Source organism: Dermacentor albipictus, chromosome 5 (assembly GCF_038994185.2).
Source record: "Dermacentor albipictus isolate Rhodes 1998 colony chromosome 5, USDA_Dalb.pri_finalv2, whole genome shotgun sequence".
Lineage (NCBI taxonomy): Eukaryota > Metazoa > Arthropoda > Arachnida > Ixodida > Ixodidae > Dermacentor > Dermacentor albipictus.
Window position 1 is genome coordinate 95,802,176 of NC_091825.1, and position 25,354 is coordinate 95,827,529.

At 44.8% G+C, this 25,354-nt stretch overlaps 2 protein-coding genes across 3 annotated transcripts in view; both read left to right on the forward strand.

Annotated features, from left to right (window-relative positions):
- hd (humpty dumpty) overlaps positions 1–6,697 on the forward strand; it is a 36,893-nt gene extending 30,196 nt beyond the window's left edge. Inside the window, exon 11 of the mRNA XM_065452271.1 lies at positions 354–6,697. Coding sequence (XP_065308343.1) covers positions 354–701 — 348 coding nt within the window. The 3' untranslated portion in view covers positions 702–6,697. The remainder of the gene's footprint in view (positions 1–353) is intronic.
- A 3,212-nt stretch (positions 6,698–9,909) lies between these two features.
- The window catches only part of LOC135918624 (trithorax group protein osa-like), a 178,261-nt gene continuing 162,816 nt past the window's right edge, over positions 9,910–25,354 (forward strand). For both annotated transcript variants that reach the window (XM_065452244.2, XM_065452245.2), the window contains exon 1: positions 9,910–11,758. In XM_065452244.2, coding sequence (XP_065308316.2) covers positions 10,877–11,758 — 882 coding nt within the window. In that variant the 5' untranslated portion in view covers positions 9,910–10,876. The remainder of the gene's footprint in view (positions 11,759–25,354) is intronic.

Here is a 25,354-nt window from a genome sequence, read left to right on the forward strand (position 1 = left end):
TTTTTGAACTGCCCAATTTTTGAAAATTCTATATAAAAAAGTAAGGCCCTAAATTGAAATTCCACTTCCAACAGTCACTAGAATTTAACTCTCTCTTGAATACAACAAATTTCATTAAAATCAGTCCACTTTTTATCTCGGAAAAGTGTTCCTGTGTTTTACACTTATTTGAATAGGTGGTGTCGGAGTTGGGCCTGAGTTAAAGCTTCCTCTTAATCTGCAGTCCTCCACTGCGGCATCCCTCATAAACTACCATGGAGCTTCACAATGTAAAACCCCAGAATTTAATTTAGTTTTATAGATCTTTGTTTCTCTTGGAACAAGCACCGAGATGCTGTCTCTCTTGTCATTAGGTGCGTCAAGGCTGGGTCAAGCAAAATGACACAGATCTACACATGGTGGAGATGAGTGGACCTATCCTTCCCAATGCCCTGCATGGCCTGTGCACCCTGTTTGGGAGCAGCCAGGAAAAGGGCACCTTCTCGTTTGTGGCATCGCCAGACACTCCCACGGCGGCTTTCAACGCCTTCCACCCTCAGCCGTCGGCTGCACCTGCTGCTTTCGCAACCGAGGCGCTCAAGGACTGCGGTCTGTCACTGCCCTTTGTACAGCGGATGTGTGGGAAGCCTGATGGACCGACACCTGTGCTCACCCGTGTCCAAGTCGTGGATGGCAGCTATGACATCTCTGGTTGCCTCTAGGAGTGCTGGCTTTGAGCTGGAGAACTGCTTGAGAAACTCGGTGGTTTCATTACCATTGCTTGTGCTGTTACGATTGGACCGTCAGGGCAGTCGTGATGCATCGATTCCAGGCTGTGGGTGTTTGCAAGCATTGCTTGCTGCCTTTGCAGCTTCCAGAGACCCATTCCCGTGCTTGTGAGGAAGGACAGTGTGTGCTTCATCTCATTGCTTTCTTGCATTTGGGATGAAAGACAGACTGTTATGACCAGCCTGAAAACTGGCGAAATGGCACCTTACTGGCCTTCCCGACGGGACTCTTTTTGTTGTCGTGCTGAAACAGTTATTTAGGTGACAGCTGCTACTGTGTTTTAAGGACTCTGGCATGTGACTTGGTTAGTTATGATGTGGGTGTTATTTGTTTTGTCAGACTACTTACACTGCCATCTCAGTAGTTTCCCGCAGCAACATAAAGGCTACAAGATCTTCTGAGGCTGTCGTTGCGCAGCGCATATAGTGCCTGCAATGAACACTTGTTGCTTGTATCTAGGGCAACAATACACAGATTGACATGAGTAGTGATGGAGAAATATTCTTTTATGAGCTACGGAAATGCATTGAACAATTTGCTCACGACTTTTATTTCTGATCCAAAGGTGAAAGAATGAGAAGTAGTTTTATATCTTTACTGCCTGACAAATTAGAGATAACTGTCCCCCCACCTAAGATATTGTATTTAGAACCTGAGAGGCAATATTTATTGCAAGCAGTATAGTTTAACAGTGGACGTCGGCAAATGGTCAGTGCTCCGCATTGTGCCGTATAATGTCAGGTGTGTTGCCTTCAGTTCCGATGGTGTAGCATTGCTGGAAAGCCAGTTTGTGTATGAAGGTGGTGAACTGGGAGAGCCGTCGAAAGAGTTTGGGAGCAAAGAGGCCATATGTTCCATAATCAAAAGGCCTGCAGCACTTGCAAATGCGGGCGAATGCTCATGTACAGGCGCCCAAATCTTTAACTGGCGTGCGTGAGCGGCGACTTTTCGGTGTGTCAGCGCCTTGTGACGGGGCGAGGCTGGAAACAGTCTGAAGCTAAGCGCATGCGGACAAAGCCCGCTCAGCTGGGCCAATCGTCTGCTAGGCTGTTTCCAGCCTCGCCCCGTCATACGGCGCTGACGCCCGGAAAAGTCCCCGCTCGCACACGCCAGTTAAAGATTTGGGCGCCTGTGCTATTAGCCTGCCAAATATGACCAGGCTGGGGAAGTGCAGTTGGCCAAAGAGTTCTTGTGCAGTAGCACGAACAAGAAAAATGCATGGATAGGGTGGGCGACATTGACTTCAGTGTGCTGCAGCGTTTTTGAAGCTTCTACTGTAGGAATAAACTATGACTGTTGGTGTTAACCGCAGTGAGTCATCATAGGCACAAGCAAATGATAGGGCAGCAATCAATGCATTCTCGGTGACTTTCCCGCTCCATGTTGGCCGACAACATTTGTAGCTTCTACACTACTGCAGAAAACTATGTCGAATTCAATAAGACGCATACGTGTGTCGCCAATTGTCCGATACAATGACGTAAATCTAAAAAGTTTCTTGCCATTATGCAGCATGTAAAAGGTATCTGCTTTTAACTCGCCGTAATTGCTTAATGGCTATGGTGTTTGGCTGCTAAGCATGAGGTCGCTGGATCGAATCCCCGCCACGGCAGCTGTATTTCGGTGGGGGCGAAATGTGAAAACACCCATGTACTTAGATTTAGGTGCACGTTAAAGAACCCCAGGTGATCGAAATTTCCGGAGTCCCCCACTACGGCGTACCTCATAATTGGAAAGTGGTTTTGCCATGTAAAACCCAATCATTCTTTTTTTAATTAGGGTATCTGCTTTTAATGAATTTCTGATATACCGAAGGTATTTTAGTGTTGAATGTGACTTCATTATTATGAGGGCTGACTATACTGTGGTGGTGCATACGTGCTTCATGCTTGCCTTTACTGCTTGTCATAAATTTGTTTCATGCGCAAGGCAATGCTGGTAAAATGTTGATGAAATTTATATGGCCGATGTGTGCTGGTTGAATGGAATGTAGCGTCTGGTATTTGCAGCGTGTGTGGGTAGTTCTCGTCATGTGGTGTGACGCTCTGTTGCACTTGGTGTGGCACTGACAAACTAGCGTGCAGTGCTGTGTTGATCACCATTTGTCGGAGCTGTGCTCCACCTGATGGCTGCAGTGTACATTTTGCATTTTTTGTGTTCTTGTGCCATCAAGACACCCACCCAGCTTGTGTTACAAGAGCAACAAGTAGCTCCCTTTTTTTTTTTTGCAATTGTTTGTCTATTGTAAAACTTGAAGCACAGGTTGCAGCATTGAGTTTGTTGCTTTGTAGTAATGTTAGGTTATTTTGTGCAGTTGCCTGGTGGTGGGTAACAGTGGTGCTTATTCTAGAAGGCTTTCACAGTGATCGCCCCCGTATTGAATGTACAGCAGCGCACTGAATATTGAGATCGTCTTATAGGCACCGCGTGATGCAGGTTTACAGCTGTTTTTGTTGTGGTAAACCAAGTGAACAGAGAACCTCTATGTGGGTGATTAGATGAGGTAGCGGATTCTATTTGTCACGATAGCGCATGTGGAATGCAAAAGATTAAGTGAAAGAGAGGAAACTAAGTTTTTGGAAAGATCTGTGTAGGTTTCACTAGCTACATATCGTAGGCCATGAAGAGCTGCCAGCATATTTGTGGTTTACAGCTGCACTGCTCTTCCTTACCTTTGGCAAAGAAGGCAACGACCACACTTAACCCCTTCCATGCCACACTATTATACCGAGTTCTGACCAGAAATTGTCAAATTATTATTGAAAATATCAAATTCCAACATGTTTTAGTTCCTCGGAAAGAATAAATTTGTTCTGCTTACGTGCTGTCCCATCAATTTCATGTTGCCATCTACCAAAAGTATGACTATGCATTGAGACGAAGCTAGGCTTGTCCATGGCATTGCTAAAAAATGCAAAGTTCTGTTAATGAGCTGAGCTAGCCGTTGGCTGTTTTTACCATAAACATGTGGATGAGCCCAACTTGTCCACGGGACAGAAAGGTATAAGGTGCAAGGCAAACCACCGTGGTGGCTCAATGGCATGAGGTCACAGGTTGAATTTTCTGCCATGGTTGCTGCATTGCAATGCAGAAATGCTTGTGTACTTGGATTTAGGTGTGCATGTTTTGTGTGTGCCGATAATTAAAGGCTTTCGAGACGTATTCAGAAATTGGGATAGATTGACGCTAAGTGTGGGCAAGGACTTCTTCGTTGTAAATAGAATGTACGAGGGCATGTAGACAAGTACCACTGGTGTCTGCTGAAGGCAGACTAGCTCACTAGTGAATGAAAAAAGAGGAGGCTTGTGGTTGTGCCAGTATGCAGTGGAATTCTATTTTATGGACGCCGTAACTTGCTCCTTCTAGGTAGACAGTTCAGTTGTCAAGGCAGGGAACAAGCTGTAAGCGTTTGGTATGCCCTCCCATCAAGCCATATAGTACAATAGGTTTGCCAAGGTTGAAGACTGGGTGTGTTGGTTTAGCATATTAGAGGTTCGATTGTGCAACATTTGGACGACACTCACAGAAGAGAAGCTCTGTGGTGTGTGTTTCTCTTCAGTGTGCGTCGTCCAAATGTTGTGCAATCGAACCTCTAACAATAGGCTTTCAAGAGAAGAGCAGTGGGCATCCAAATGTTGACGGAATGGAAACGCAGCGCCGTGAGTTTGTAAGCAAAGCGAAGTGGCTTTGAATTCGAGGTGCATTAGCACATGCTCTTGGGCCAGTTGGTGCATGAACTCCGTCCGTGTCTAACGCCTTTTCCATGTGTGCACGTCCTTTGTGTTCCACTGGTACCCCCTTTTATCAAGTTTGAATTTGAGAACGAAATGTGGAGGCTAGCCAGCGATGACAGCAGAGAAACTGAAGCGGGCCAACCTAAGGTCTGGGAGTGGGAGCTTTAAAATGTTGCAAATGTTCACGGGACCACAGTGCCAACTGCGTGATGAAGAGATAGGGAATCTCTTAGCACAGTGTAAACATCCATCTGCTCGGCTTGCAGCTTGAAGCTGTCGTGCAACAATGACGTTCTTCACTGTTTTAACAGTTTTCACTGTTTTAACAGCACTGTGTACATTAAAAAGAAAATTGAACTTTATGCTGGCGTTTTGCACAAAGCTTTGGCTTGTATGTGGTACAGTGTCATTTTATTTTTACTTATTTGTGACTTGTGTGGAAACTACAGTAGCGCATTGCCAAAGCAGTAGTAGTGCCGCAGCTGACTTGGCAGAGGGGTAGTTTTTCACATCGCAATAGGGTGTCATATTCTGTGCATGATATACCATACAAAGGACACGTTTTAGCCCTATATTGTTTGAGACACCAGCAAGACCTGTGAATATGAGAATAGCGCTTTCAGTGTGGTTGTGTGGAGCGCCAAAAGGTCTGCTACAGAATTTTTTATGCACAAAATATTTGCTGTTTGCTCACAATTGCATGTCTTCCTTTATTGTACGCCTGTTTTGAATATTGAGGTATTGCATGTCATTGGTTTAGCTAAGTAGTGTGGTGCATTATTACCATCTAATACTAATGACCCGCATGGCTTTTGTTTATTTCAATTCTTGCTTTAAAGAAAAGTTGTCTCATAACTTATGTTTGACCTCTACATGAAAACACAAGTTTGCTTGATATGTATGTAGCTGATTGTTTGAAAAGGAAGACACAATTTTGATTCATTGTACCAGCACTCATCCGTGTTATGTCTGTGTAGGCTTGTGTGCATCTGTTCGTGTTGTTGCAACATTGTTGCTGAGGTTGCGTGGTCATCCACTGTAATCTCATCCCCTCGTGACAGTTGTGTGATTGTAAAATGTGCACTGGTGTTGAAGTCCAGGGGTTTTAATGGTACATTCATTTGGCTGAAATTGAGCGCTCTAAACACGGTCACTTGATTCAGCAAGGTTTTAAACTGCGCGACAGGACGTGAACAGAAACGGATGCGCACACAAAGCGCAGGCTTCCAACTGGCTCTATTTCGTGAAGGCAGGGAATCTATAAGGTTCTAAAAGATAGAAAAAACGAGGAACAGTTGCAATTTCACGTTGAGTTTAAAATTTTGCTGAATCTATGAACCGGTTCACTTCGTTTTTTCATACCAGCATCTGATTGCTCTGGTGAGGTGAACATTTGGCTCGGGCATGATTTCTCGAGACTCTGATCTAGAGCGGGCCATGCATTGTTAATCAGTGAGAACCAACCAACCGTATGTACCTTAAGATGATGTGGTGGAGGTGTCATTCAGCTGACTGTGTTTGTAACTATAGTTATTTGTGTCAATTTTGAATACATCTATTTATAGCATGCAGTTTTATTCCTTTTTTTTAATATGCCTGTGATTGCGTGGTTGTTTAAAATGTCGGCTGGCTCATGGAATGGCTGGTCATAGTTCAACAATGGCCTCCTTGGCCAGACGACTGGCAAATGGATTTGCAAGCACTGCCTGAAGGAACATTGTACAAAGATCATCAGTATAGCCAGTGCTGTTTTATCTCCATCATCTTTAATCATTTTGCCTGTGAGCACATGGGAAGTCTTGCACATTCAGCATACTGCACTTTGCCATTTTCGAGCTTTAAACCTTAATGTCTCTTCAATCCGTCGTCATGGGCTGCCCGAGACACTGCTTTCAGCCAACAAGCGTTACAGTATGCAATGTTTCAGGCAGCCTTGTACAACAAAATGATTCTTGGAGTAAAGGCACTCATATTTTGCCAGCATGTATTTTTATGTGTAACTTGAAAAGCAGTCTTGCAACATGAACTCGCCACATGATGAAAATGTAGTTGGTCCTCCTGTTCAGACTTCACTTCATCCCCCTGCTCACATTGCACTTTTCACCTTCTAAGCACTGATGGGTATGTCTGGGTGGGAGTTTTCTACTCTTTTGTTTACATCATATGTGGACAAAAATAAAGTATTTATTTTTCTCTTTGGATTGTTTATATTTTAATTTCATGCTTTCATTCACCGCTCCTTGTTCCTCGAGACCGACTACTTCGGTGAATTTGCTGGAAGTACAAATCTGCATTTCTGAGAGGTTGGCATTTTAATTGCCAGCACCTGTAGTTTAACCCTTCACAAGATTAAAACAGTAAAATCTCTGTTGATATGCCTCTCTATTGTATTCACATTGAGCCAAGACTCGATGGAAGATGGAACTTGGAACAAACTTCTCCACGATCTGGGCTGTCGGCTGCATTTGTTGCCAAAGTCTTCTGTACATCTCTTGTCTAAATGCACTGTTTTGTCTTGCCAGCTTACCACAGCTTCAATTAGACCTATACACACAGTGCATAGAAGTCTTTATCACCTTAACAATAATGATTGGAGGAGCAAAACCATTGTCAAATCAATGAAATCATGCAAGAAACCATGTACTATGCATCATTCTTGGGCTGGTTAAATGGCTGTAATGAACAATTTTCTTCTAGCAATGTCGGCATCAATCTGCATTCATCGTGCTTCCATGAGTTGCCATTGGAAGTACCTTGCAACAACTATGTCTTGCCCATGATGAAAAGCACCTAGTGGTCATCTGGCACATTTTTTGGCATTGTTTATTAAAAGTTCGAAAATTGGGCAGCTCGATTTCTCTGGCACAGGTGCAATGAAACGCTCAAAATTCTGAGGTGCAGACGCGGGGCAGGCATTATGTTTTGGCCGACTAATGTGCATAGAGTGTGCAAGTTTGACGGCCTCGAACTGCAGGTATGGAACGGCTTTTCAGGCCCAACTACATTCCGCACTTACGTAGATGCATGCGGGGTTATAATGGCACCTGCACCCTTGTGCTGCTGCTTCCTGCCTGCAGCAAGCCGGCACCGACCAACAGTAGAGAGGGGCCAGCAAAAATGTGAACCAGCTCTGCACCTTTTGAAACGAACGGCATGGTTCAGCAGTGCCATTGCTGAAGCACTGAAACTAATGGTAAGGTGCAGCACCTTGGGAACTGCTTCAGGTCGTGCAGATTAATTGAACAGACCTTTAGAGAACATGGGGTTGTCTGCTGTAAAAGCCTCCTGCTGTCGCAATAAATGAGTTCAAAGCTGGAGGAGTTTCTGAATGCTGCTAATTCCTTTGTTTTTGTTTCTCTTTAAGCATACATAACTCTCACCTTTTTTCCCTTTATGGCAGCTCCTCTTAGGCTGCAAAGGAACTTTGACACTGGCAGCTGGCAAAAAACAGCCTAGCGGCACAGAACGTGACTCGACGCGTTTAGCTTTCAGCAGCATGATGTGCTTTACGGCTGCTACATATGTTCATTATGTGGAGTCTGGTGTGTCCTCCGGTTCATTAATGTTTTTTTTGTTTTTTTCATATTGCATGAACGTCCTTACGAACATCCTTTGCTTGTGTTGGGACTTTATGGATGCAAAGAAGTTTGCTTGCTCATTACGCCACAACCACTTTTTACCATCCTGCAGTGCGACCAATCCTCCGATAGTTGTAATCAGTTTGCATTGCAACTTCTGTACATAAAGCTTTGTGAATATACTTGGAAGAATGTACACTGAAAACTGTGTTTATGGGATGCAGTGCAACTGCGCCCACTTTTTTACGGAGGACACACTTGGCAGGAAGCAATGCGCTGCTGCTGGCCACTATATAGGCCATATGCATGTGGTATTTAAGTGTGCCTCAGAAGTAAGTGCTGCTATTTTTTTAGCTCAGAGATGTTTTTCGTGATATTAGGGAGACATACAAGAAATGTGGGTAGCTCATGCCTGCAATACAAATTCTTCCGAAAGAAATTGCATGAACATTTACTTTTAAGCATAGAGCACGTCTCCATTTAACAAACGACATTTTTTCATTCCTTGAGTTGGTCTGATATTGTACAGAGTAGCCAGGTGCAAGTGTTTGTCAGTAATAAGGCCACACAATATTAACGTTTTCTAACTGTAAAGGATAATGAACTGTATTTGCCAAGGATGATGTTGGCATTATACTAAAACGCTGTTTCTTTTTGAAATGTTTCCTGAACACAATAATTCTGAGCGATTCAAGCAGGTTGCCATAATTTGTGCATCAAGTATGATGTATCTGTGTCCCTGTCGAAGATATCTCGACAAGTGCAAAGCGGACACGTTGACAAACCAATGTGCTTCTGAATATAAGAAAGACAGTTCTGAAGATACACATTTTTCAAAAGTATTCCTGCTACTGTTGAATCCACAATGAGCCCTTGGGAGTGTGTAACTTAAATTAGTTTCGAGCATAAGGGTAATATGAAGAAAAACAACGCTGACCAAAATAGGTGTGTAAAAATTCTTCAGCGCTTCAGCTTCCACATGGAAGCCTTGTTCACTGAGCTGAGAGGCAAAAAACCTTCAGCTTAAACCAGCGTCAATAATCGCTTCGGGCATCTTGCGTATGTTGGAGGGAGATTGCCATGCATCGTTACTCCCCGACCAGACGAGCTTTTGTCAAACTCTTGATTTCATGGCTCTATTTAAATACTGATAACTTAGAATGATAGCAAATCATAATAATAAAAAAAAACACTGCCACAGTGGTGGAAATATTGGGCTTAAAGCGATTTTATAATGAACATTCGCGGAGCGTCGACCGGAATCGCAGCCGATCGCACAACTGCCGACTCTGTACCATCCCTCAACCAGTTTTGAAGCTAAAAAAAAATTTCGGATATAGCGTCATTCGAAAGGCTGCTTCGGTTACTTAATTTTCGACACGGTGTTTGCGCGCGCCGTTTTCTGCTGGTGTCGCATTAAACAACATGCGAAGAGCGCAGTCTACATTAGGCGAATCACGAAGCGGCGCGTGCGGCGCAAATGCCTCACTTTTTCGAAGGGTTTAAACTCGACCGCCGCGCGCGCAGGATGAAAGAAAGAATCGGAGCGAATTGCGTCTATTTGTGCTTAACCTCCTCAACAAATGACAGTTACGAGCGCAGCAACGAAAAGAGAGAGTGAGAGAAAAGACAACGCCTGACTCTCCTCATTTCGGAAAAACAAAAACAAGAGGCAGAAAAAAAAAAATATTCGAAGCGCGTGACAGCTCAGCGCCTTGAGACGCTAGAAGGAAAAGCCGGCGCGCGCAATCACGAGGGCACCGGCGGAGCCGTCGGCGAATACCACGCCTCCCCTGGCGATAAACGATTTAGCGGGAAAAACAACTTGAGATGCAGATCGGCCAGTGCGATTCATGTGTGCGTGGATTTCGCCGGTGCAAGGCTTTCCGACGTATTGACCGAGGAGCGGCCGATCGTTGCGTGGACGGTGGCGCCGCCTGCGTTTGGCCCGCAGCGGCGACGGGTCACACCGCTCTCCTCCTGAGTGACGCGTTTCCTGGCATTACACCACATTTAGGCTGACCAGCACCGTGTGGTAAAGTTGATGCGCTCATGACCGCGATGCAAGATAGCCCGTTTTGACGTGCTTGACGGCTGACCGCGCGCGAAAATTTGGCCAGAAACGGCAAAGCAGAGAAAAAGTTCACAAAAAGAGCCACCGTCGGCAGTATTCGCACATGAGTCACTGCGCGGTGTTGTCGCGAGCACTCTCGTTCGTTAATCGCCCAATAGAGCTTTATGGCGCTGGAAAAGTGATCGTACGGGAGGAAAGGCATTTATTAGAGCCTTGGCAGCGTTTTTTCCAGCCTGAAATGCTTTTTATACCGAGCTAGCGAGCGAAAATACCGGACCGCAGCGCCCCCCGCGAGGCGCTCCTTCCGCGGCCGCGGTTAATTGCAAAAAAGTAGTCCCACGCGTCGAAAATTTATGTCGGTTGCGGGTCGATGCGCGGTGGTGTGTGCCAGTCGGACCAACTATTTGAAGTGGATTATTGGATCAAGTGGACATCGACGGTGATCGGTGACCCTGTGTGGACGAGACAAGCGTGCGGAGGGATTCCGTTATCCTTACTTTCCTTCTCACAGATGTTCCCGCTTTCGAAGTGGCCAGAATAATAGTGTGCGTGCGGTTGATAAGGCCATGCCCGTGTAAGCATCGTTTTGCGGCTTTCCAGGCCAACACACGTGGTGACTGTGGGCATCATCGGGGTCCGAGATGCGCGGCGGACCTCCGGGAAGCCGGATTACGTGCGCCGCGTGAGGATGCGACCGTTCAGGGTGTGGGCTTAGTGGCAGTATGGCAGCGCCAGCGCAGAGCCTGCTGAATTGTGAACAAAAAACGGCAGACAGCGCGGAGCTGCCTCCTCCCGGATCCGGCGGAGGACTCAAGAATGGTGCTTCGGGCGAAGAGCTCAGCGCGGACGAAATTCCGGCCGGTGTGATGGTGAACAACCGAGTGAAATCTCCGAGCAACGCCAGCGGACACATCGGCCGAGAACTGACAATGGATAACTTCCAAGATGGAGGTACCCACCAGCTGAATGCTAGGCCTAGCGCTGTCGCCGGCGATCCGGCCGCTTTTTCCGATCGACAGCGAATCGGTTCCGACTTCCGAACCTACAATCCGAACATGCGGGATTCGTTGATGGTAGGTGAGGACTTCCGGAACTCTCCGGATAGCATGAACCACGTTCCGGTGCCTGGTTACGGTACGGGGTATGCGGATCGGGGAGGCTACATGGCGAGCCAACATGGCGGCCCCAATCTACCTGGGAACGCCAACGACCCTGCTCAGAGCAAGCTTTACCAGCATTACAACCAGCAACACATGAGGCCGGGATATCCGCAAGGCCCGCGGGCCGCTATCGGGCCCATGGGGGGACCGCAGCGGCCTGGCGCGGCCACCATGATGCCCTGCTATCCGCCGAGCGCCAACGGCGGCGCGCCGCCGCCGCAGCGTTTCCTCACAGGACCGAGCCTGAGCCAGCAGGGTGGACCCACGCCCACGCTCAATCAGCTGCTGCAGTCCCCGAACCCACTGCACCGCTACCAGAACAGCTACGGCGAGTACAACTCCATGCACAAGGGCATGGCGGACGTGGGACAGCAGTACTCGCCGTGGGCCGCCTCGCGTGGCTCTTACCCGCAGCAGATCTCCGCGCCCATGTACAGGCCGCCGGTGAGTAGTGCCTTGCCTTGCATGTGACGACCACGCACTGTCGACCGTGCGATCGGCGCAGCTTGCGCGCCCCGCGTCCACGCGAGCGTTGGAAACGTGCTGCGACCACCACCACCTCGCGCCGATTCCTATTGGCGTCACCCGCTAGGCCAGTGTTCGGGAACGTTTCTTTCGACTGCACGCGACGCAACCTGTGGCTAAGTTTGCACCGTCGACACGTGCTTTGATTGGAAGATTGGCCGACGCGTACTGCCCGTGCCGTTTGCGCGTTCGCGCAGAAACGCGTGGTTCGCGTCTCGTTGCGCACGTGTCGCGACCGTAGGTGCAGCAGCGCGAGCACGCATAACGTGGCCGCGGCAGATTCTGGCCTCCGCGTGACGAGCTCGCGCGCTCGCCATACCGGAGCACAGCGTTTAAAAATGTGTAGATCGCCCATAGAGCGGTGCTTGAAGCTTCGCAGGAACGGTTAGGAGCGTCTCATTAGGCTCGATGTGGCACGTTGCGTTGTAAACAAACCACAGTTGTAATCGAATGCCGCTGAAAAAAGCATTCTAGCGACCTCAAATACGATGCCATAGATCGCGATGAAATAGCGATGGAGGTTATCGCGTTCCAATGAAAAATGTCAAGCATTGGTTTTCTATGGAATACTGAAATGTGACCTATATGCCCTTCATAGTCTGGTAATTACGGATACTGCGATTGTGCAGAATGTTTCCAGTTTGTGTTACATCTCTGCAGATGTTTTTTATTACGTATGCATTTCGTCAGTCCAATAACGTCGATAAACAAGCCATACTTCATTTTGTATACGCGAGCAAAACAAAACCGCCCTGTGGCCTTATAGGTCATTATTGTTTCTGGGCTTGTGCGCGTATGTTTATCGCCAGAGGCAAAATACAGTATGACAGTATTTATTCATGTTGCCGTAGTAAAACGGTTTGCGAAAATAGCACCAACGCATGAACAGAACAGAATTTAAGACTGGTACAGGGGGTGCTGTGCGCTATGGATTGTATCGGTTTCATCAAGGGCTGCAGGCAGCTTGCCATCTTCAAAATTTACATCCACAGCGTATTTAATATTTAGTCTTGGTTGATATGGCGCTGCTTCAAAACTCGTGCCCACCGATTTGGACATCTCATGGTTTTCATGTAAGCAGAAATGTACCAATTTGTCTATTCATCTATTTTAATATGGTAAGAAAAGTTGGGAAGAACTGTAAAAGTGCTTTTGTATTAACGGATCAAGACAGCAGGATGGTCGGGAATGTGATTCTGGTAACAACACCGTGTGTTCCATGGCATGAGCACAGGATCTAGATCCAGATGTTCTAGATCCAGATGGATCTAGATGTTCGTTTCTGGTTCCTGTTCCTGCATAAAATGTAAACGTTCTGACGACAAAGCTCGGTGCTGTCTTTAATAACATAATACTACTGCAAGTGTTATCAAACTGGCAGCATCAGTATTGCAGCAAGCAAAATATTGATGCGCTATTGCATACATGCTAGTTATGAATGTCCGTGGACTCCTGTTTCGCTTTTGGCAACATAGTCGCATGCTAGTCGTAGTGGGTGGACACGTCTATCATTTTCATAGGCCTAGTCTTCTGGAAAGTTAAATCTTAGCATGAAGCCAAGCATTTGTGAAATAGCGAATTGGTAAATATGCATACATTTAGGGTATTCGGGAATTTTCTTTCTTCATGTTGTATGTAGAATGCTCGCAATAATGAAAATGAAGACCTCGCAATTCTAGCACCTTCTGTTATCCAGAAGTGTCAATGTTCCACGAAAGCTGTTGAAAGTCTGCGGTTACATAAGTCACCATGATTTATTGACTGATTTAATGATAACTGTGTGCTGACAAGGCACTGGGTGCTACTGTCATAACAAACGTGTAAAACAATGCCGTCCAGGTATTCTGTTCAGTAACCTATAGTAGGTGTCAAAACAAACATTAAATGCGGACAGTGTTTGTGTGCGAGACACTTTTGTGCAATGTATGTATGACATATATGCTATTTTTCTCCGTTCATTTGATGTACTGGCACTGCACAAAACCTAGCCCGGGAGCTTTATATATGCACCAATGAAAGCAAAATTCACATAGATGACTTTTAGCTGCTTCTGCTGAAAATGATTTTGGCTTCTGTCTCTTTTCCTATTGTACTCTAACAGCCCATTTCGTGGGCATTGTGCATGTTTGGCAGCATAAAGAACACTGGTTTATATAAGTTACTATTAGCATCTTCCAGTACAGCATCACGTAGGCGACGGAGGACATTCTTGTAGTACTTTTTGGTGATTATTTCACCTTGTGGTACGTACTCGTGGCGTATCATGCTGCAGGAGTCAAAGAAAGCAGTCAGCATCACTTCGACGTTGTTGCACCCTTGGCGGGCCTTTGGTCTTGGTGATGTGGAATGCTTCCACTGTGACGACTGGGATTTGGTTTCTGGGTCGCACCCATACACCCAAGACTCGTCACCAGTGATCATGGCGTTCGTGAAGTCGGGGTCACTGTTTGTGGAATCTAGCATGTCCTGTGAGACTTCATGAAGTTGCTTTTGTTCCACCGTGAGCAGCTTCGGCACGAATTTCACCGCAACGCTCTTCATGGCCAAATGTTCGGTCATAATGGAATGCGCAAAAAAAGTGCTGATGCCCACCTCTTCTGCAATTTCTTGGATAGTCACATGACGTTCCCGCATCACCGCAGCGTTCACTTCGGCAATGACCTGGTCATTTCGACATGTTGATGTCCGACCGGAGCGTGGCTCGCTCTCCACCGATGTGCTGCTCATAGTATTGTCACCGAACGCCGTCCGAGTCTTCCGAATGGTTTCCACTTTGCTGTCGCCCTGTTTCTGGCAAAATTTGATGCAGTAGCTTTGCTCCAGTCGCTCCGCCATTTTCATTGCAATAAAGAACCAACAAGAGCGCTGCGCACTACCTCACTACCTCCCAGTGACTGACGCTATGGGCAGGCGGGAAAAAATTTGCGCATGCGCACGAAGGTTCAAGGTCAGCTGATGCAAGCGTGCTTGTTTTGTATCCGTCAGGTGTTTGAAAAAAAAAAATAAAGCTTGATATTTTTCCTACAGACCTCGTATCAGCATGATGTTTTTGTGTGTTACAAGTGTTTTGTGTTAAAGGGGCCCTGAACCACTTTTTTATGGAAGTGGAGAAATACATTTGAAATGAAAATAGGCTATTTCAGGACCACTTTGTCGCAAAAAGTACTTCAATGTGTTCAGAAGCGGAGTTACAGGCAACCAAACACAGCCTCAGCTGTGCTCCCCTTCCTCCTCCGATGCCTTGCACCGTGAAGGCTACGGCAGAGACGTCACCGTGGCGCGCAGTTGAAATTTCCGATTCGGTGTCTATGCCGCGCTAAACGCAAGCAAAACGCGGCTGTCCTCGGAGAGCCACAGTGCGCTTAGCCACTGGACTCATGGTGGCACCTCGCGGCGGCTGCGGTGTAGCCGAGCGCAGCGACCAATAGCAGCCGCATATTGGAGTGTGCTTTATGACGAAATAGAGCACACAGAAAAGAGCAAGGAGCATGGGGTTTTTGAAACGAGAGCGTTTGAGAAAAAGGTGACTTCGCGCGCCCCGCTTGCGAGCTCCACGGACCGTGTACGACAGCAGAACTTGGCTGAGATGTTCACAACAGCGTATGCTACCCACGGACTATGTTATTTCAGCAAGCCCGAGGGATGGTTCAGGGCCCCATTAAAAGAACCCCCTTGAGCTCTGCATACCTTAAAAAATTTGATAAACTAGCCCCCATTCCTCCAGGTTTTAACTTTATAGGGAGGCATTGAAATATTCCCCGGGGCCCGAATTGAGGCGTAGGCTGAGGGAATACAAAAGAATGCAAATGAACCAAAAGGCCTACACTGGAGAGGTCTGATTGGGTACACTATTTATAATACTCCATCATTACTGCCACAGCAAGGTTGTCAGAGTGAACACTGCCGTGCTTTAATGCGACAATGTTAAGGGCCTTTTGTCACAGAAAATTCGGCATCGGCGGCCAAGAAAATCATCCCAAACCACGCAGGCCCTCCGCAAGGTGCATAGGTGTTGCTGAACTAACTGAATTTCTGAAGGTAAAATGTGTCAGGAAATTCGTAAAGTATGATTTATGCACAATCTACAGACAAGATAGCAGATGCAAGAGAACACAATTCTGTTACGCAGTAACTGAAACACAAACCCCTTTTAACGCAATATTTCACCTGCTTGAAGTCTGTCTAAAAGTAGGAGCGGCGTAGCCCGCTTGGTTCCTTCAAACACCAAAAACAGAAGCAGAAAGCTCGCCTTCGTGCATAGCGTTTGCCGCCAGTGTTTCCAGGACAACATTACGTTTGCATAAGCTGCAGTTGCTAGTAAGCATAAGAAGCATTCTTTGAATGCTATCGCGTTCGACTCTTAAAGGCAAAGCTTAAGCATCCTCCCAAATTTTTTTCATTGTACGGCATGCAAAACCCCATGCAAATTTCAAAGCAATATAGCTGTGTGGTGGGTGGGGCAGTTAGCGCATCCTGCTCCCAACTGCACATTGCCAGAGGCACACAAGTTTAAACACCTGTTGCAGTGGTTGGCATCATCTTCATCCACCTATTTTATGTCCTCTGCAGGACGAAGGTCTCTCCCTGCGATCCCCAATTACCTCTGTCCTGCGCCAACCAATTCCAACTAGCGCCCGCGAATTTCCTAATTTCGTCACCCCACCTAGTCTTCTGCTGTCCTCAACTGTGCTTCCCTTCTCTTGGCACTGATTCTGTAGCCTTAATGGTCCACCGGTTACCTAATCTTTGCATTACATGACCTGCCCAGCTCCATTTTTTTCTCTTAATGTCAATTAGAACATCGGCTATACCCGTTTGCTCTCCGATCCAAACCGCTCTCTTTCTGTCTTTTAACATTATGCCTAGCATTCTTCATTCCATCACTTTTTGCTCGGTCTTTAACTAGTTCTCAAGCTTCTTTGTCAGTCTCCAAGTTTCCGCCCCATATGTCAGCACCGGTAAAATGCACTGATTGTACATCTTTCCTTTCAATGATAAGCTTCCCGTTGGGAGCTGATAATATCTGCTGTATGCGCCCCAACCCATTTTTATTCTTCTATAAATTGCCTTCTCATGATCAGAGATCCCTGTAAGTAATTGACCTAGGTAAAAGCACTCCTTCACAGACTTCAGAGGCTGACTGGCTATTCATCATTATCTTTGTCTTCTGCTTATTAATCTTTAACCCCACTCTTACACTCTCTCTGTTAAGGTAATCAATCAAGTTTTATATATATGTATAGTGTGGCGAGGGTGGGAACGAAAATGTGGGGGATGGAAGAACTATGACACAATAATGACCTGATGGTGGTGTAACAGGAGAGGACGGATGAATGGGCACCACAAGCCATGTTTCAAGCTTTTAACTGCTGCCACTGTAAAAGTGCTATATGTTTTAAGAGCATAAGTGCATGAATTCCAAGATCGCATCGCCACCTGTCTTCTATTTTTCTGTCTTTTTCAGTTTGCCAAACTTCAGGTCATGGTGAAACTGACCTATTAGGTATTCAGAAGTGTAGCATGCCAGTCAAGGTTTCTCCATAGCATTCGTTTGTAGGGACATTAGAATGAACTATTCACCTGTGCTTCTAGTTGGTAGGGCATCGTTTCCTTTTACAACCACAGAATTACTAATGCCTGGCCGATGAGGGTTTCTTTGCAATTTAGCATACTTGGACCATTGTCATTATGCAGAAAAATTATGTACATGTTTCCAGGTTGTTTCTGCTTACTTTTGGATCCATTATAATCACCTGTTGTTAATAAACGGTAGGGACATAGTGCAAGAATCCAAACCTTGCTTTGCCAATAGTGTTTCATTCTTGCATCTTTTCTGGCATCAGCCTTAAGCACGGTAGGACGAGCGTAAGTGCAATTTTTAAAAGTGTAACCTGTAAATGGAGTTTAACATATTACTACTTAACATATATTTAAAAAGCAGTTGTGGTTTTGTTTTTCATGGTGTCCCTTGGTTTTGATGTCAGCTAGCACTGGTGTCTGCCGCAGGAATTCCACAGTGCTTTATGAGAAGTTTATAAAGTAATAACACAAAAATTGAAGAGCACCATGAGGGTTTAAACTCGTCTCAGAGGTTGCTGTTCTACCTCTCAGCCACTTCTATGATGCTACAGCAAAAAAAATACTGCATCTGAGAGGGTTGTCGTGCCACCAGCTATGATTTAATGAAACACAATGATTGACTGACTGCATGCCCTGCAGCGTATCCATAAATTAGCATTGAGGTGAAAGATTTTAAACAAAGCTAGTGGCAACAAGTTAAATAGGAAAGAGGAAGAAAATGTCGCGTCTTTCCATTTCTCCACAAATGAAGAAGACTTGGTCTAGAGCTAGTCTTCACTGAATAAAGTTTTCTTCTTCGTTAAAGCAGATTGCTTGTGTGCATGTGTGAATGTTCACTCCAGCTGATGTCACATGAAACAGCACTAGACTTACTGTGTATCATGTAAAAGAGCTATCGTGTTACTGCTTAGCATTATGTGCAAAACTGTAACTTTTTCAACATGTCAGGGAAGTAGTCGTTCTAGATTTCTGTGCGCTTGACTTTTGGGGGGGTTGATCCTGATGGACAAAATTGAACAAGTTGTACTACAGAATATAGAAAGCATTACTACTCAAAGACGAATACAGGCTAATAAACATGATTGAAGCGGTGTTGAAGATAAAAAATTGCAGAAATTTGTAAAATCGATTTATCGCACAAAGAAAGAGCAAACACAAGTTAGTTCATGAATCGTCAAAGTATACGTAAGAGATATGTGCTGCATCTTTCATAAACTTTGAGGAAGGCTGTTGCTAACTTTTCTTTGTAAGGGAGCAGGGTTTCTTCGTATTGTCTCTCAACAGATGATGCAAATTGCTGTATGCAAAAATTATGTAATGGTGGTGGGCAGCTCCACCACCATGGTATGAGTGTTCATTTTAACGTTTGTCCAGCTGGAATGGCATGTGTGCGCCCTCTCCGCCATCGGAAATCTTGCAGGTAGTGCATCTTTGTCTGGCACAGCTGTCTTCTTGTGAGGCTATGTGGTTCATGTTGCACAACTTGCTGCGTCTAAATTAAATTAAGGTGATAATGTCTCGAAATTGCACAATGAGTTATAAAGAACATCGTAGTGGAAGGCTCTAGAAATTGTAACTAAAGGACCTTTTGAGCTCTGCCGCTATTGTAATGCAGCTGCGGCTTGGTGTGTCGTCTTCTTTCACGTCCTTGTCGTTTTTTATGTCGCGCAATATCATTTAAGCAATGGATTACCAACTTGCCCGGAATGCTGCTCTCATTAAGCTGCGGCTTCTCAGAATCAAACCCATGACCTCGTGCTCAGTAGCTGAAGACTATAGCCACTGCCGCTGGCTACTTGCAATGTTATCAGCTTCCAATAATGTTTTGCGGGGATGCGTGTGTGGAGAGGTTGCGTGTTCGAGCCATGTCCAGGCCACCATTATCCAATACTTTGTTGTAGACATAAGCATAGAAATAGACCAGCCAGAGCCCTCGAGACTCGGATGTCGCTTGCTGGGGCACTCGGGCTACATTGAATGTGAGGGTTGTGAGAAGACATTGCCTGTGACCGTCATGTCATGGCCCACTACAACTTCCCAAGTTCTTATTTGTTTAGATTTATTACCTTGTAATTGACTATATATGATTGGCATACTTTACCCCTACTAGCTGTACATGAGTAAGTGAAATTATGCATGCTGTTTTTGGCAGGTGATTTACAGCTTCAGGTAGCTTGCGATGGTATATAGAAAATGTCTTGTGGTTTTTCATATTTATGTCTCTTTGCTAGCTCTTCTTACATACTTTACCTGTGTAGCACAGGAATGGTAACTGTTGTAGTGGTGATCCTCATATTTATGCGGTTAGCATTCCCTTTAATTTGAACATTGGAGAAAATTTGCTTGTGGCTGGTGATTCCACAGTCACAGATATGTGTATCTGGAGAGCAGTAATGTGGCTGTTTGTTTTGGGTTTTTGTTTGTGTGGGCCAGCCTTCTCCTCCTTCCTCTTTTCTACTCTTTTAATCATGTCCTTTCTCAATGGCCTACCATGGCGGTATCCTTAAATGATTTCTTTTGGGGATACCATCACTTTTACAAGAATTCGCATCACTCAGTACCGGAGATGTTCAAATGTGCAACCCACAGCACTCCTGGCGCTGTGTGAAGGTAAATTGGCACCGCGCTGGAAACGCTGGCAGCCTTGTCAGCCCTGTACGCTATGTCCAGTGCCGATTCACTTAAAATCTTGTGGAGGGGATCGTGTCCCCAAAAGTGATTTCCCACGAATACTGCCCCAGATCGCCAGCCCAAGGCAACTGAACTGGCATTTTCCGAAATTGCAAGATGCAGCTTCAGAGCAAGAGCTTCATGGATGCATGCTGCCAGTGTTGCATATTCAAGCACCGTATGCTGTGCAAGTGCAGATGCACGAACAGATGCATGTCTGTTGTGAACACCGACTGCATACTCTTTCTTGTCTTGGGGGACTAGGTTGCAGTTGTGGTTGCTGTGAGGATGTTGCTGCTTGCACTACCAGTCCAAGTGCTTCTTTAGAAAAGGGACATTTGGCTTCTCACACACTTTCTCCAATTCAGCTGAAGCTGACTGGGGCCTCTGCTAAGCTTTCCTTTCTTCATAGTCCAGAAGCAGGGAATTAATTTTCTAGTGACATCCAAAGTTGTAGGTTTTTTTTTTTTCTCAAGTTTGTGTTACAAAAAATTGGTGCATTCATTGAAGGGTCTTGGTGCAGGTCCTATTCATTCAACCATGTGTTTACTCCTTTTTTCTTGACACCCTTATACTTCTGCTACACTGATGCAGAAAGTGGTATAAAGGCGGGCAAGGGAGCAGGTTGAAACTCCAAAAGTTTCTGCTGCCTCCTTCCTCCTTATCGCTTCCTTTCACAAGCAGAGTGTGTCAGCAAATTTATTTAGCTTAAGTACCGTCAATTGCCAAGGCATTGTAGAAGGGGTGGACAGTGAGTAACAAATGTAAACAAAGTGCAATACTGAACATACAGATGTAACAGCAAATAAAAAGCAGCAGTGAATGCATTGGAAAGAATTACATGTTAAGGAAGACCTACTACTTTTTATTGTATATTTATTATAACATATAATGCAAATGTGTGAAGTAACATTTGTGGAGGTTTTTTGTAGTTGAGTTGAGAACAGATGGAACATTGAATCTGTAAATTGATTAATCAGATTGGCTTGGCCTGGCTATTAAATGAGCACACTTGTTTCAAAGTGTGCACTTCATAACAAATCTCACTGACTGAGTACTCATCAGAGGATCTAGAACGAGATAAGGACCATGACTTGGGTATCTGAAAAAACACTCGTCAAATTTAGTACTGTTGTTAATGTTCTTTCCTGTGCTTCCATATGTGGGCTCGAACCACACATACTACTTTATGCTCCGAAGGATTTGTATTGAAGAAAGCAGACCATCAACACCAAGAACTGAAGAAACATGGTTAAGAAGTGCATACGTTGTGGTATTCTAATGTTATAAGAATGTATTTCGGGGCAATCCAAATTTTAAAAGTTTCATTTGTTGGGGCAGCGCTCTTGAATTTGATGTCACCATACCACCTTCTTGCACTCTGAATGAAAATGGTGAATCATTCAATGTGCTAAATGCTAAAACAGGGTGTGGCAGAGTTGGATAATAAAGCATGTAATTTAAAATTAAAGGTTTGCTTGTGTGAGCAAGCATTTGGATGCTTCTTCTGATGTCACTTTTGAGCTTATGTTTCAAGTTATTTGTTACTCATTTCACCAAATATATCTACGATAGTGCACATTTCCTTGAAATTTTGTGCTATCTGCCTTCTACATTCAGCCATTCTTGGGCCCTATCTGAAGTTGTGGTTGCTATTGAGCATGATCATCATTGAACGTGCCGAGACGCACCCGTGCAGAGTGATAGTTTCAGGAGCATCGGGATGTGGAACAACATCAACCATTAGGTGTTCTTGATGCAGTGCTAAGCAATAGTGACTTTTGATGTTTACAAACTCCGTAATTTTAGTGGCAGGAGCCCTGTTCCCCTCCTGGTTGTGTCTGTGGGATATTTAAAAATTTTAATACCTCATAGGTTGGCAGGTATGGTTTAGCCAAATCTTGCTTCTTGATATAAAAAGGTCTGAATTCTTTGCCATCATTTCATCTATTCAAATATTACAGCCATAGAAGCCTCACTCACTCCACGAGCTTTGCGGTGCAGTTGTTATTGATCTGCGACACTTTCTGTGTAATAATTTCCCCATATTGTCACATTGTAGGGAAGGTGAAGAAACTGCCGCTTCTTATACATCAATTGCAGTACATTTTAGAATAATTGCTCGAGCTCACTTCCGCTAAAGGATGTATAACAGCATTTGTGTTGTGTGTAATCTGATTATACAACTCTTTTGCTTCAGTATCCGTGCAGCATTCAAGACTTTTGAGATCGTAGGCACGCCTCGCATCGAGCGGCAGATCGATATCGGTGGCGATCTGGTAAAAAAATGGTCACCTTCAAAGAGCAAAATAATGTATGTGTGGCCATACTGTACAACTACAACTTGTGGATGTAAGGTTGTGTTGCCTGTTTGTGTCTGCTGATCTGGGTGTGTGTGGTTGTTTGTGTGCCACACGTAATGGTAAATCATCATTAATATTTAAAAGCATGTATGTATCCCACAAAAGATGCATGGTTAAGGCAAACTTTAAAATGAGCGTCCTGTTCCTCCTGGTGCAGTGCTTGCGATACTTTACGAATCTTAAAAAGTGAAAAGTTCGCTTGTATACATTGATCAGACGCTAGCTTGAACAATTTAGAAGATAAGTGGTCAATGGATGTCACATTGCAGGCTTTAGTTTAGAACTGTAGGATTTGATGACGGTAAAGGGGGGGGGGGGGAATGTATTTTTTCATTTTTTGGTACATTGCCACATTTCTCATGTCACATGGAGTGAGTTTAGAAATTTCTGGTAGTATCTCCACCTTGATATTTGCATTTACAATGCTTTCTTTCGTACTGAGCATTCACTCAATAGCAGGCATGTATTTGCTGGAGTATAATGTGTAAATCTTGCTTAATTTCTTTAGCATCCCATCATCTATATCTAGGAATGTACGATCAAGTTAAAGTACAGAGAATAGTTATAAGGAAAGGTAAAAAAGTATTCTGGGCTAAGGCAATAGAAAAATTTTATTCTCATTTATTACAGCCTGGTGATTTATACTCTCTGTCCCTTTCTTTCTTGCTTCTGATCATTTGTTTGAGCACTGTTGCTGCATTGTAGCTGGGGTTACGTTGCAGGGTATGTGGATGGAGGGTAGGGTTGTTTGATGGTAGTTTAATTTAAACTTCTATCAGATTTCCAAGTAGCCTCAGTGCATTATATAGCTAGTTATGAGCATTTCCGTTTACGTTCAGGAAAGCAATTTGAGCAATTGCTTGGTGATAAGTGTTGGTTGTGAATATCTGTTAGGAGATGGGCATAAATTTGCATATTGATTTGCACTTAATGATAACTGCTGTAGAGCACAAATTTGCATAGTTCATGAACTGAATCGTACTCCTGAATGCGTTGGATTGCTTCATTGTGTGTATGTTCATTGGCGGAAGTTTTAATGGCCTTGTTTCCAGCATTCTTAATAAAACATAGCAAGAATATGGATACATTGTGGGACAGGGGCAAATGTATGTTCACTCTGCAGGGTGATTGTTGTTTCTGACTAAATGTAAACAAACCTTAGATAACCTCTGTTAAAATGTCACCAATCATATAAGTCAGTTTCCAACATTCAGGCTCCTATGTAGCCTGTGAAACCACTAAAGGAAATTGCCCTTTAGTCGAGTTGAATGAACGCTCTATATACACACGCACACACACACATGCGCACACACACATTTTGCACTTAGTCTCTCCAAGTGCCTGGTTCAGTCCAGCTGTGTTCTCTGATCAACGAGAGCACAGGTGCATGCACGCACATTCATTTGTGTGCAGTTGTGTTTTGTGACTGAAGTCAATGTGCATTGGGCTGTGCTATTTTACCTCTTTTGAAAAACACCAAATGTCAAGTGGTACTTCTCACTGAGAATCAGCAAACTACTAAACTTGCAGTAGACATGACCTCTTGAAACTTCTGTGTAAAGTGATCTGTTTGCAACTTTGGATGCTTCCCTACAGTTCCAATGATGTCAAAAACTTTTAGTCATCGAATTCAAAACAAAAGAAGAAAAAACGTTCCTTCTGGGAGGGGGGGGGTGTTGGGGGAGGAGCACATCATCATCAGAAACATCACAGAATGGCTGCCAGTATGATTTATTAGATGTCTGAGCGCTTGTACTGTGATTGGAGATGGTGTGTGTGAGCATCTATATTTGAGGAACACATACCATGTCTTGTGACAGTGGCCCCTCTCCACTCTCATTATGCTTTACCACATAAAACAGCTCTGTAGCATGAGTCTGACTTGAGAAAACCGGCCATTATGCAACACGTATGATACCTTTGCCTCACGTGCACTCCTGAGTGCATGTCTCGATCTTAAGCAGACCGAGTTTTGCCTGCACGCAAATGACTTAAATTTAAATCTGACTTCAACTAACTACCCGCCAAGCACATCATGGCAATCATGATGTGGCTGTGATACATGAGGCAGTTTTTTCGGGGTGGAGTTGGGGCAGTTTTTGGGAAGATTTACGTGCATGTCCGTACAATTGGGAGAGTTTGCAGGTATGCTATAGAGATTTGAAAAGGTCTCTGACACCCTTTGTCCCACCATAGCCTTGGTGAAATAGTTGAGCATGTGCCGCTACTGTGGAAGGCAGATGATTGCTGCTGCTGAGTGCCTACTGGTACAGTAGGCAAAGCATGCTTCTGGCCTAATGTTTGGTAACTACGAGAGTTCCAAACGCCTGAAAGGACTCCAGCCTCGTTTAAAGTTGGCAGCATGGGACTGCCAGACTCCTTTTTTACATTATTGGGGCGTTTTGTTCGTCTTGGTTCTTGCACAACAAGCATGTTGGTCCTTGCAAACCTCTCCTAAGCAATGCACCCCTGGAAACCCAGGGTCCCCGCAAGATGGCTCGGTAAATGTAGGTAAATGGCTCGAGCCCACGTGGCCTAGGCCCGAGCCATTTTTACTTATTGTGCAAGGCTAGTGGTGGATTTGGAACAAAAACATTGAAATTCTTTAGCGATATCTCAATCCTAGTTTTCAGTAAATCATTCTACCATAATGGTTGTGCTTACTGTTAAGCTTACAAAACAGCCTTTCCATCTTGTAATATGTGGATATGGAAGTTGACTGTAACCTGGTGCTGTATTCTTGTCGGTACATTGCCAATGATATTATCACTTGTGTGCGACTCGGCACTGGATAGACCTATCTGATGTGGTTGAAGTGTCTGCTACCAAGTCACGTGAAATCACATCTCGATAATATTGTATCACATCCTTGAAAGTGGTCTCATGAGAAAACTGCCTCAAA